General features: G+C 42.7%; 1 protein-coding gene across 1 annotated transcript in view; it reads left to right on the top strand.

Moving 5' to 3' along the window:
• The window catches only part of BAALC (BAALC binder of MAP3K1 and KLF4), an 86982-nt gene extending 85180 nt beyond the window's left edge, over positions 1–1802 (top strand). The window contains exon 3 of the mRNA XM_007934802.1: positions 1692–1802. Coding sequence (XP_007932993.1) covers positions 1692–1802 — 111 coding nt within the window. The remainder of the gene's footprint in view (positions 1–1691) is intronic.
• The last annotated feature ends 10999 nt before the right edge of the window (positions 1803–12801 follow it).

Here is a 12801-nt window from a genome sequence, read left to right as displayed (position 1 = left end):
TGCCCAACCTTCCTTCCGAGGAGTGGCTGATGGGTTTGAACCGCCAGCCTTCTGGTTAGCAGTCAAGTGCCTTAGGCACTATGCCACCAGAGCTCCTATATATTCAATAGCTATTCTAAAAATGACAATCTTGTAGCCTTTGACATTTAAGCAGGCTTGGAAATTAAGACTTGTCCAAGTGCCTGCCTTTTGGCTTAGATTTTTAAGCTGGAAGTGCAGGTTGAAATCCAGAGCAGAGCATTTTCCATGCAGAATCATTAAGAGCCTCTCGTGAACTCTTGCCAGTAACGCTGAAGGAAAGCAAGCACCCCGTCTGGAATGCTTCTGTTTCCATTCTGCAGAGCTCTCTGAGTCCCCACCGACTTGTAGGCTGTGCTGCCGTCGACTCAGCTCCCTCCAAATAAGGCCTCTGTGTCCATTCCATGCCCCACTCCTCAAACTTTTAGGTAATAGCACCTGCAATGAAGTCAGATGGAACTGACCTCATAATTGCCACACTTTTCTTTAGGAATCAGAACTGTTGCCTAGTTTTGTTCACAAAGCTTTTTTGTGATTAGCAGGTGTGAGGGGTCCAAAGTGAAGAGGGAGGATGAAGTAAGTACTGTTAGGACAGATGCTTGAAAGTGGTTTAAGGTGGAGTCACAGAGGGGTTGGGGAGCTGGGCACATAGAGTTGAAGAATCTATGGTATGGTTAATACTTCAGTAGTTAGTAGTAATTCTCAACCTTTATCTTTGTTTCAACTTTACTTTAAAGTGAATAGTCTATCCTACATTTTGTATTTTAACTAAGTTTTCTTTATACTTACTAAGCTTCCCCCCACCCCACCCCTAATTTTCATTTAGTGACAGGCATTGTACTAAGTAGGGTGGCTGGGTGGCAAAAATGGTTAAGTGCTGGACTGCTAGCCTAAAGGTTGGCAGTTTGAACCCACCCAGAAGACAGGGATGGCAATCTACTTCCAAAAGGCCAGAATCAACTCAACATCCACCACCACCACCAACAACATTGTACTAGGTACCTTACATGCATATATTATTTAATCCTTTCAATAACCCTGTGAGGTGGGTACTGTTATTATTCTCCATCTTACAGATGAAGAAAGTAAGGGTTTCTCACTGCCCTCAAGTTGATTCTGACTCATAGCAACCCCCTCCTTGGGATTCCAAGGTGGTATCTCAATGGAAGTAGATTGCCCAACCTTCCTTCCAAGGAGTGGCTGGTGGGTTTGAACCACCAGCCTTCTGGTTAGCAGTCAAATGCCTTAGGCACTGTGCCACCAGAACAAGTAAGGGTTAGAGAGGTTAGAAAAAACTTGCCTGTTATGAAATTATATAGACAGTATTTGCTCCAAAAGTTGTCTAGCTCAAAGGTCAAATCCTCAACCACAATACTAAAACCAACGCATGTCAACCTCTCATGTCATCCCTTTGATATAGTCCTTAGCTAATTGATTAATTCATTCGACATGTTTTGCTGAGCACGCTTTGTGCCCAGCTCTGTACTCGGTTGGTATTACAGATTCAACAAAGAAACCAATGAAAAGGAAAATAGGTGCATATGTTCTTGTGTGCCGTTCTTTCTGCCTTTGTGTGTAAGTGTGTGTTATAACAATCTCAAGAGATTAATGTGAATGTAGGGACCTTTGGATATTTGCTAGTCTCTCATTAACTGTTTCAAACTTTTTAACAGGCTAAAAGAGATGCTAAACGAATGTCTGCAAAAGAAGTCACCATCAGTGTTACGGACAGCATCCGACAAACGGACAGAAGTCGAAGGGTCACAAAGAACTGTGTCAAGTAGCAGAGTGTTCCAGAAGAAGGGAAGGGGCTCTTCTTTGGTACTGGACCCCATCAAGGAAACTGGAAGACGTGGATGCCCCTTCCTGAGTGTGAAAGCAGCTGAGTGTCTCGAGAGATTCCGTCTTACCTGCCTTCAAACAGCTACCTACCCTGGGACATTCTCAGCCTGCTATTTTATCACATAAATGTATTGGCCCAGTACTACCCATGTTAATAAATTGCAAATGTGCAGTTCAGTTCACCGTTCTGCAATTCCTCTAATGTGGTCTGGGGTAAAAACAGTGAGCTAAAGACACAAACCAGTTTCTGAAACAGAAAAGTAGGAGGGGCTTTCCTGGCTGAAAGACTCACCAGTGAGTTCTAAGCTCTCCGGGCACAACCATGTGTACTGTTTGAGGCAAGCTTTTTCTTTGTTCTTCCTTTTTAAATACCACCATCACAAAACTTACTGTATTTACTTAAGAGTTGGCTTTTATCCAACTTTAAGCCCAGCTTCATAAGACTTCAAGAAACAGGAAAACTCCCTGTAATTCTTGTTTCCTTAGCTCAGTATGAGATGGACTCAGCCCTAGTTTCACAGGAACCAACTCCACCAACACACCCAGGGTGTCTCTAGGAGGTCTCCAAACACCTGGGAGGCAGTTAGTTACAGCCGTTTCTCATCTGCCTTCATTGTTCTCTTATGCTGGTGTCCTTGCCAACCTCCAAACCTTAAGATCACAGTCATTGTGGTCAGTGTACCCAATCTAGGTCCCTCCTCACAGCTCAGCTTGAGACTGCAGCTTTCAAAGCTTTCCAATTTCTCTTGCTTTGGTTCTTGAGTGTCTTCTCTCTCCACTGAGGTCATTTTGCCATGATGAATCAAACACTGGCCACGGCTCACAAGAGGTTGGCGGCACACGTGGTTCCTTTTTGGCTTCTCTGCACACAACCCCAGAATTATATTTTGGTATCTAAAATGTCATCACTTAAGAAAACCAATACCCGTTGGCTGTGCATTTGGATTGGCATTAAGTTGATGTGTCCTGGGTTAGACATCAGGTAGCTGATGTAGTGGGGAAAAAAAAGTTTTGATAGGGATAATTTGCTAGCATCCATTGAAACATGTTCAGCTGGAAGTATTTTGCTCCAAAGTAACATAGATTTTTAAAGGACTGTTAACAAGCCTGGGATTGGGAAAGATAGGACTAAAGTTGTACCAGATTATACCAATAAACACTGAAACAGGCAGTCTGAAGGTGTGTGTTTATGTAACATAGTCCAGAGAATTGATACACACAGATTAAAATTCAGCTACTCATCCTTATTACCTCCCAGCTCTTTGTTGTCCCTCAGACACAACTGGATAGCGTCGTTCATTCATTTATTCATCCATTCTTTCATTGGTGGGTTGTATATTTATTCATTAAACATAAATGCTTATCCTGTTTCAGGCAATGGGCAGATGTTGAAGGACTTGGAAACTGGCCAGTCATGACTGTATCCTGAATCATAACACTGGACTTACTAACCATGATACTGACTTCTACCCTAAGGAGTAGTGTGCATTGTAAGTTGTTCTGCAGTAAAATCTCATTATGTACAGGGTAGATGTGTGTCTTAAACTGCAGATCTGGGTATTCTCCTCACACTATACAAGGCTCTACCCTACACAAAACTACTGTTTCCCTAAATCTCTATCATTTTGTGATACTTTGAGAAAGGGCTTTTAGGGAATTCATGTTCTAAAAATTTAAAATAAAATAACAATGCAGAAAACCTGTGACTCATATGTCCTCGCTGCCATTACTCAGCAGGAGCTTCCTTCTGCCAGAGGGGTCCCTGCAGTGATCCTGCAAGTTCAAGGGCTCATTCTTCTAGGGCATGTGCCCGTGTCTTTTGTGTAAGACTTTCCTTCACCAGGCTCTGTGCTCCCAGTCATGGGCTCAGCCTGGTTTCTCCTCACAACTTTGTTTTTGCATCATTTAACTGCTGCATGTTGTTTGGAGTTGTATTAACTTCAGAAAGCATCTCTGTCTTATATACAAATAGTTTCTCATTTCTAGGGGAGAAGGGAATGAAGGGCCCGTGTTCTGCCTCTCCCTGGAACTAGCTGGATTCCACAGAGACAGTAACCAGAAGTTATACCATGTTACTGAAAATTCATCTGATACTGTTTTCTCCTGTGTGTATGATATAGGAACTGATCTTACTATCCTGTTAGGATAACACTTTCCATTGCAAAGTTTGTGTCAATAAAGTCATTCATATTCAGCATGTTCAGATTGTTACAGAGAATCATTACAGGTACCTTCAATTTGTACATAAGGCTCGTTTGACTCTTCTTTCCTGGCTTGCTTGCTTTAAGGCCATTTAAGAAGTGATCCATGTGAATCTTCCAAAAAGCCTTGGAAAGAAGGAGAATACTATTAACCCCAACTTACCTTTAAGAAAGGTATGTAGATTCTCAACTAGAAAATGATGGGGTGTGGATTCAAATGACAGGGAGTCTGCTAGCAAATCCAGTGTGTTTCCACCATAACATGGTACCTCTTTTGACAAGAAGGTCTAATCATGGCTGGGAGACTGATACATTTAGAGGGGAATTGTCACAGAACCAGAGACTAGGCCCCTGCCCAGGGTGACGGCAGTGATTGGAGAAGGCCAGTGAGCTCTTGGCAAGTTGAGTTTGCCTCAGGCTCCCTTATCCTTCCTGTAAGTTTGTTGTTGTTGTTATGTGCCATCGAGTTGGACCCGACTCATAGCACCCCTCCTTGGGTTTCTGAGGCAGTATCACTGTGGAAGTAGATTGCCCAACCTTCCTTCCGAGGAGTGGCTGGTGGGTTTGAACCGCCAGCCTTCTCTGGTTAGTAGTCAAGTGCTCTAGGCACTATGCTACCAAATCTCCTGTAAGCAGGGTTCACAAAACTGGAAAACTGGTAGCTCCTGTGCTGAAATCAGATGGCAGGCATGTTTTGGCTGTCATGGTGTTAAAAATTGGGAATTTCACGTTAAAAATAATCCATCTGTGGTAAAGACTCCTACTTTAGAACCCTAATATCCAGTCTCTCCTTCTTCCTTAGCTGGGCACATGTCCATTTATGATGAAGTCTCTACCTTCTAGCTTCTCTTGCCGGGAGGTATAGCTACACCATTAAGTTCTGGCTGATGAAATGAAATAGAAGTGAGGTATGGAAGCTTCCAGGAAGTCTCTTTATAAAAGAATGGTCAGGCCCTTTCTTCCCGCCTTTTTCTCTCTGCTGCTGCCTGGAATGAGGACGTACTTGTTGGAGCTACAGCAGCCCCTTGGGTCATGAGGTGGTCTTGGGGGAGTGGAAGCTGTACTGAGCTTAGTAACATGTTAGAAGCAGCCTGGGGTCCCTGATTCTCCTTAGCCTCCATAAATCCGCACACCTCCAGACCTCGTTCATGTGAGAGAGAAATGCACTTCTACCTAGTTTACACGGCTGTTTTCGAGTCAGAATCGACTTGATGGCAGTGGGGTTTTGTTTTTGTTTTTGTTTTTGTGTTTTGGTCGCTACAGCCAAGCCTAATCCTAATTAATACATAAGTACCTTTTGCAGCCCTCCACTCGCTCTTCCCTTTTCTGCAGGCTGGGCACCAATACCTTCCAAACGAGACCTTGGGAATCACATGGCAGACGGCTGAGTCACCTTCATCCTGATTCCCTTAATAATAGTGAGGACCAGAAGCCTTATCATGTCCCACTCTCACTACCAACTACCAATTGACAATTTTGTGGTAGGAAATAAATTTCTATTGTGTTAAGCTACGAATATTTGGGACTTTATCTGTTATAATGTCTTAACTACCTTAATGCAGAACTTGGTGACTATAGGTGGCATGCTGCTGTAACAAAAGCACTGGCTTAGCAGATGGGCAATGGGTGGTAGAGAGACTGACAGCAGAGGGTAGAAGTATATGCAGAGACCTGAATTCTGAAGAGGCCAAATAGTTGGCAAAACTGTTGCCTGCAGTCACTTGTAAAGCAGAGCAAATGTTTACGAAGCCCATAAGCTCTAGGGGAAGAGGTTGGAAAATGAAATCCTGATATTTACTAGCTTGGCTTAACAAGCAATTTAGCTCAGGCAAGAACTGACTTGTCTGCAAGCAGAAATCAAATAGAATGAGAGTCCAGAAATTTAGAGCCTCAAAAATTTAGAAAAGCCAAGTGCATCTAGACCCAATAGAAAACAAGATTGAAAAAGACTTTTTATCGTAAAGGGCCATTAAGACCAGGCTTGTCCTACCCATTTGGCACAGTGAGCACAGTGTGTAGGGCCCACAGTTCTTTTAATATTTGCTACTTTGTAGACTTAAATATTTTTATTAAAAATTTATTTTAAAATCAGAAGGAAAGAAGGAACTTAAGGGATCAAAGCTTACATTTGTGTTATTGCCAATATAGTCATAAAATATATATTTAAAAAAAATTATGGAGGCAGGGTCCTATGAAGGAAAAAGTGTCCAGTATTTATAAAAGTCATAATTCGTCCCTGATCAAGACTGAGTCCTGCAGCAAAGATCAGACTAAGGGTATGGCCTTGCCACCCAAGCATGGTGGCCTCAAGCTAGTCCCCATTAAGTGGAAAGAAAAAGAAAGACAGAGGTGAGGCACTAAATTAAAAAAAATTAGGCTTGAGAATTAGGAAAGACCTTTGTGTGTGGAACTAGCGTAAGGAATTCATTAAACAAATAGATCAGAAACTGCTAAATTTTTAAGAAAAAGATAGGGCTACAAACATAAGAACCTAGAAAGCCTTTGACAAAATTGAACCTTAAAATAACCTGTATCTGTCCAAACACACACATGAGCAGCAGACTACAAAAGCTGTTTGGCCCCCAAGGAATGCATGGTCTCTCCCACTTCATATATGGCCACAGAGAATAATGGAAAAAAGAATCCCCCGGAGAGTGGAGTCAGAGGCCAGAGCAAACAAGGGAGTTCTCAGAGAATCCAGGTCTAATCAAAAGAATCCCCCTAACCCCGAGGTAGGAGGCCTTTGCACTGACTGCACGATATTAATGTTCATTGCCGTGGGGAAGTCACTCCTGTGTGTCTCTCATTCTTTGTTTTTGTGAATAGTTTTTGTTTCAGGTACTAGCCCTGGTGGCACAATAGTTAAAGTTAAGCGCTTGGCTGCTAACTGATAGATTGGCAGTTCAAACCCACTGTCTTAATAATCTACAGTTGCTATAATGAAATACCACAAGTTGGTGGCTTTAACCAACAGAAGTTTATTTCCTCCTGCTTTCGGAGGCTGGAAGTCGGAACTCAAAGCACAGGCTCTGGGGCAAGGCCTTCTCTGTTGGCTGTAGAGGGAGGTCTTTGTCTCTTCATCCTCTGTTTCCTGTTCCTTGGAGAGCCCCATGGATCCTGGCATCTATTTGACCCCCTCTCTGCTTCCTAGTTTGCTGGTTTTGTTTCCTTTATATTTCAAAAGAGAATCATTCAAGATACCCCACACTAGTCCTGCCTCATTAACATAACAAAGTCAACCCAGTCCCAAATGGGATTATAACCACAGGCATAGAAGTTAGGATTGACAATACACATTTTTTGGGGACACTGTTAAATCCATAACATTCACCCAGTGGCTCCATGGGTGAAAGGCTATTTGCTTTTGTAAAGATTTCATTCTAGGAAACTATGGGGCAGTTCTACTCTGTCATGGTTTTTGGAGGGAACCAGCCACTCCTGGGAAGGAAGGTTGGGCGATCTACTTCTGTAGTGATGCTGCCTCAGAAACCCAAGGAGGAGTTGCTATGAGTTGGATCTGACTCGACGGCAGTGAGTTTGGCTTGTTTTGGTAGATTGCTTCTTTTTAGTTCAGAGGTCAGTGGGCCCAACAGATGCATCTGGGCCTCATGAAGAGAACAGCACCACACCCAGAGATCCTGGGCTTTGCACTGACTGATTGAGACTCTCAGCTGCACCTCCTGGAGATGAAGTGTCTTCTGCCTACTGGAAGAAGAGTAAAACCCATATTTAGTGGCCAGAAGGGCAGATTATGGCAGATATTAGTCAGATGTTTATCAAATCCATTTACCTTTCCTCCCAAGTACACAGAGAGATTTCATTCCCCAATAGCCCTTGCTATTTGATGTGGCTTCTAACGTAGTCAGGGCTAGGGGTTTGTGGATGGCAGGATTGATAAAAACTGCTTATGTGATCTGCTGATTCTCTCTGTTGTCTGCTGATGAGATGTTGATATCCAGCAGGAAGGACCTCGAAGGCCCTGTGTTGAAGATGACAGCCTGGGTCCCTGAATGTCTTTGTGAGGCAGAGGCCATCAGCTCAGCATTCCTCCCCACCACCCACTTACAGGAGTGAAACGTAAACTTCTGTTGCTTTAAAGAATTCAGATTTGGGGAATTTTTTGTTACAGTTGTTAGCATCACCTTAACTAGTATAGTCAGCAAACCCATCACATTCAACATGTGTAAAGAAAATGGTACAGCCAAGCTGTTACAGCCTTGTTGTAAGTTGAGTTCTGAAATAATGACTATAAAGTCAGCTGTAGCTCAGAGAGAAATTCAATAAGAGGGTAGGAACCTTCCAAGGACACATGAGGCCAGAGGGAGCACCATGTGTGTCTCCCCGAGCCTTACAGGCTAGGGGTTTTTATAAGTAGTTCAAGGCCATGGGGTATGTGATTTCAAAAGACCTTATGCAGGCAGGTTACTCATAAAATCCTGACGCTTCTGTGAAAGTCAGGAAGCAGAACAAGGCTGTGATAAATTCCTAACAATAAACCTCACCTTCCTTCAGGCTAGGTGCATGCACAGTCTTTCTAGATGGAGTCTCTGTGTGACTTCTGCACAGGTGGATTCTGCTGTTTGCTCTCATTTCGAGTCTTGGTCTCATCTTCATCGGCCATTGCAAAATGGACAAGGAGGCCACATATTCTGACCTCCTAGAACCCCACAAGAGGAAGGCAGAATCACCATCAATAGCCCAAGTCCTATTACTGCAAGGCCAGACATGCTGCCTCCCTCCAGCCCTTCCACCAACTGTTCCTCCCAAAGCACCACCACCTCTCTCCTGGGTTTGATAATATGCTGCAGTGGCCACAAAGAACTCATAGATTATGGGGTTTATTAGGGAAGCACCAGGCTACAATTCAAGTTCAGGAAAAAGTCTCAGTCTCTCTCCCAGCCTGCTGTCTCTCAGCCAAGTCTCTCACAGTCTCTCTCCCAGCATTGCATGTCCTTCGGTGTCTTACTCAGCAACGTGTGTCTCTTGCGTCTCTTTCCCAGCAGCACGTGTCTCTTTCAGTAGCACGTGTCTCTTTCAGCAGCATGTCTTCCTCAAACAGCAGTCAGACAGAGTTCTGCCTCTAGGAGGCCTCCTTTTGAGCTTGGCAGAGTGGCCAAACCAACCAATCATAACAACAGAATTCTAAGCACCTGAGAGTGAGCCTCCCATAACATTGCATTGTGCCACGCCCAACAGAAATAACCCAGGTTGATAACATTTACAATCAGGAGCTCCTCAGTTGCTCATTCCACCACTGAGTTTGCAATGACTTATGGGTAGAAAAGCCATACTAAGTAATTTACTACACTGCAGCCATCTTAGTTCATCGGTGGTAAAGGAGGGCAGGGGTGCGCAGGCTCCAAAACTGGTTACTGCTGACCACGGGTAGGGGCTACAAGACACCTCAAGAATGGCCTGTTAGCAGGAAATGCCATCTAAGTGGTAAATTTACATTTGCATTATTTCTTTTACAATGTCCCTTCCTTGGTCTTGGGATCTGAGGAATGTGATTGCCCTGTCCTGTGAGCTGTTCCTGTCTTGGTTTTATGATCTTAGGAATGTGGTTGCAGGGCCAGGATTCTTAGGTGATTTGGCTACAAGTAGTAGAATAAGGCAGTGTTTAAATTGAACAGGGTTAATACAGAGCTTTAGATTATGAAATTGGGACACATAAGCATCTCGCAGAGATTCTAACCTGTCTGCACATGTAGCCTCAGCCTGGATTTAGATTACACTCTTTCATTAGCAGCTTGGTTACCTTGAAAAAGTTACCTTCCTTCTATACGCCTCAGTTTCCTTAACTCCAAAGTGAGTATGTTTAGAGTTCTGCTGGAAGGGTGTGAAAAATTGAAGCTTTGAATAGTGTTTGGGTCAGAATTTGCCAGAAGTAGACTTTGTTTTGTGTAGTCTTCAGGGAGGTGGGTGGAGCCAAAAAACTGAGGTTTTCTGACTTGCAAGAGCATTTGTGAGTGCATGTGAGCTTTTCTGTGTGTATGTGGGTATAAACCAAAAAAAACCAAACTTACTGCCATGGAGTGGGGACCCGAGACATAGTGACCCCTCCTTGGGTTTCCAAGCAGTATCACTATGGAAGTAGATTGCCCAACCTGCCTTCCGAGGAGTGGGTTCGAACCACCAGCCTTCTGGTTAGCAGTCAAATGCCTTAGCCACTGCGCTACCAAAGCTCCTGTATGTGGGTATAGTGGTGGGCTTATTAACATGAGATTTTGATTTCCCTTATATGTGATGGATTAATTATCCCAAGATTGCTAAATTCATTTATATAAAAAGTAAACACATTTAAATGTTGAGAAATATATTTTATAAATTAAGGAAATGCATACAATTTCCCCTAATAACTGTGTCCTATAGATTCAGTGAACAAGTGTAAATTTTTATACCAAATGTGTTTAAGAAGCTTAATGGTCGTCTCAAGCCTTGTGGGTCAAGATTATATTCCTGTGAAATTTAACAAAGCTTTAGTTAACAGCAGACTATCTTGAAAAGCCTTGTTAAACATTAAAAAAAGAGATGTTATAATTCATGATAATAAGAAACAGAGCACATGTCAACATAAATAAAATCTTTGGCCCACTGGCCAGTCCTCTAACAGTGTTTTTTTGATCATTATGACCCTGTGGTCACCAGAATATTTCAGAATATAAACATTTCCTAAACTTTTTTTCTGTCTTCTAGAGGAGGTTAATAATTACCACCATTACTTGAATTTTCCAATTTATCATGCCAATAAAGATCATTTCTTTCCAAGGGTTCTTACTAAATACTATGTGGTCTATAATATTCTTTTATTTTGACCATAGATGAATTAAATTTTAGGCTATTTTAATTCTGTTTAGGGTTTCCATAAGGAGCTCTGGTGGCACTGTGGTTAAGGCATTGGGGTGCTAACCAAACAGCAGGCAGTTCAAACCCACCAGCTGTTCCACAGGAGGAAGATGAGGCAATCTACCATAAAGATTTACGGCCTTGGAAAACCAATGAGGGTCGCTGGAAGTCGCAATCGACTTGATGGTAGTGGGTTTTTTTTTCTTTTCTTTTCAGTTTAGGGTTTACATGAGTTTTAAATGAGATAATGTATGCAAAAAGCTTAGCACAGTAAGTGCGTGGCACAGAGTAACTGATCATTGTATTTTTTCCCTTCAGACTTGTTTCTGTTACTATACTCAAGAATTTGGCATACTTTCAACCCAGACACAGAATCTAGAAATCATGGAATCCTTCCGGTTTTCTTCCCCTGACCCTAACAAATCTAATCGACTGCTCCCTGGCAGCCCCATCGCTAAAATACCTTCCTCGCCATCTCCTTGTCACTGCTCAAGTTCAGGTTTCATTTTCTTCACTTGGATTATTGTCATAACTTTTAACTCCTCCCTTCCCCTGTCTCCCGGCTCTCCTCTTCTAATCTAATTATTTCTCTGATGGACAACTAGAATCACTTCTCTCTTCTACTTAAAAATTTTCAGGGCTCCTACTACCCATGGTACCCAAGCCTGAACGTGTGCTTAGAGTGAGGACCATTTCAGTCATGAATGTTGGAAATCATACTCAAATCGGCCTAAGCAAAAAGGGGATTCACCAGCTCATGCACTTATAAGATGCTTGTAAGTCACTGCCTCAAGCATGGACAGGTCAAGGGATTCAGACAATGTCTGCATTCACTGCCTCTCTGCTCATCTTCATTATTGACCATAGGCTTTCTCTAACATGGTGGCCAACATGGCCACCAGTGGTTCCAACTCATAATCCTCTAGTTTAGATACCCCAGTAGAAAGAGGGATTTTCCCTATTAGTATCAGAAGAAAAGCCTCAAGGAAAAGACTTAAGTTACCCACCTCTGTTCTTGGTCTAGGAAATATGAAGACAAATAAGAAACCATCGGTATGCCTGCGATCTAAGAGGCAGACAGGCCCAGAATGCAGATCCATGTATTGAACACTCACCCAGCATTTACTGAGCTCTGGCTCTTTGTCAGACTGCAATAGGTATTGTGGATATAACTAAGGATATCAAATTGCCCCCGTGTTCTCAAGGAGCTCGATCTCGTTGGGTTAGTATTGTAAGTGGAGGAAACAGCATGACAAAATACAGTGCAAGTGATCTGCCAAGGCCAGGCTCTGTTTGGGGTGATCAGTAAGTTGTCAGGTTTGGTTGATGCACTGACTGTGCAGGAAGGTACTAGGACATCTCTTAGAAAGACAGTTAGAAATCATGACATGGGACACCATAAAACCAGCATCAGAAGGAATTTATATTGAATTCTCTTGGAAATATGGAACTACAGAAGAATTTTGACATGATCCAGTCAAGTCAAGTCTTTTGTTTTGTTTTTTAATCCAGCAGGGAGTTAAGCTGAGACACTTAATAACAAAGTGAGCTTTGTACTTTTAGCTTCTTAGATATGTGTTCTCCAGACAGAATCCTTTCCACTTTAAGGGGCAAAAAACCAAAAACCAAACCCACTGCCATCGAGTGGATTCCGACTCGTAGTGATCCCCATTGTGTTTCCAAGGCAGTAAATCTTTATGGAAGTAGATTGCCCAAGTCTTCGTTCCACAGAGTGGCTGGTGGGTTTCAACCACCGACCTTCTGGTTAGCAGTCAGATGCCTTAGGCACGGTGCTGACAGAGAAAATAATATTGCTCTTGATAATCCGAATAACCCTTTTCACAACATTGCTGTATACCATGAGATAATTGAAAACTTGTTTGCCTTTTTAATT

The sequence above is a fragment of the Orycteropus afer genome, unplaced genomic scaffold (genome assembly GCF_000298275.1).
Source record: "Orycteropus afer afer isolate SDZICR_OR568_19922 unplaced genomic scaffold, OryAfe1.0 scaffold00021, whole genome shotgun sequence".
Classification (NCBI taxonomy): Eukaryota; Metazoa; Chordata; class Mammalia; order Tubulidentata; family Orycteropodidae; genus Orycteropus; species Orycteropus afer.
Note: the sequence above shows the minus strand (reverse complement) of the source record. Positions and strands in the feature narration are given on the sequence as shown.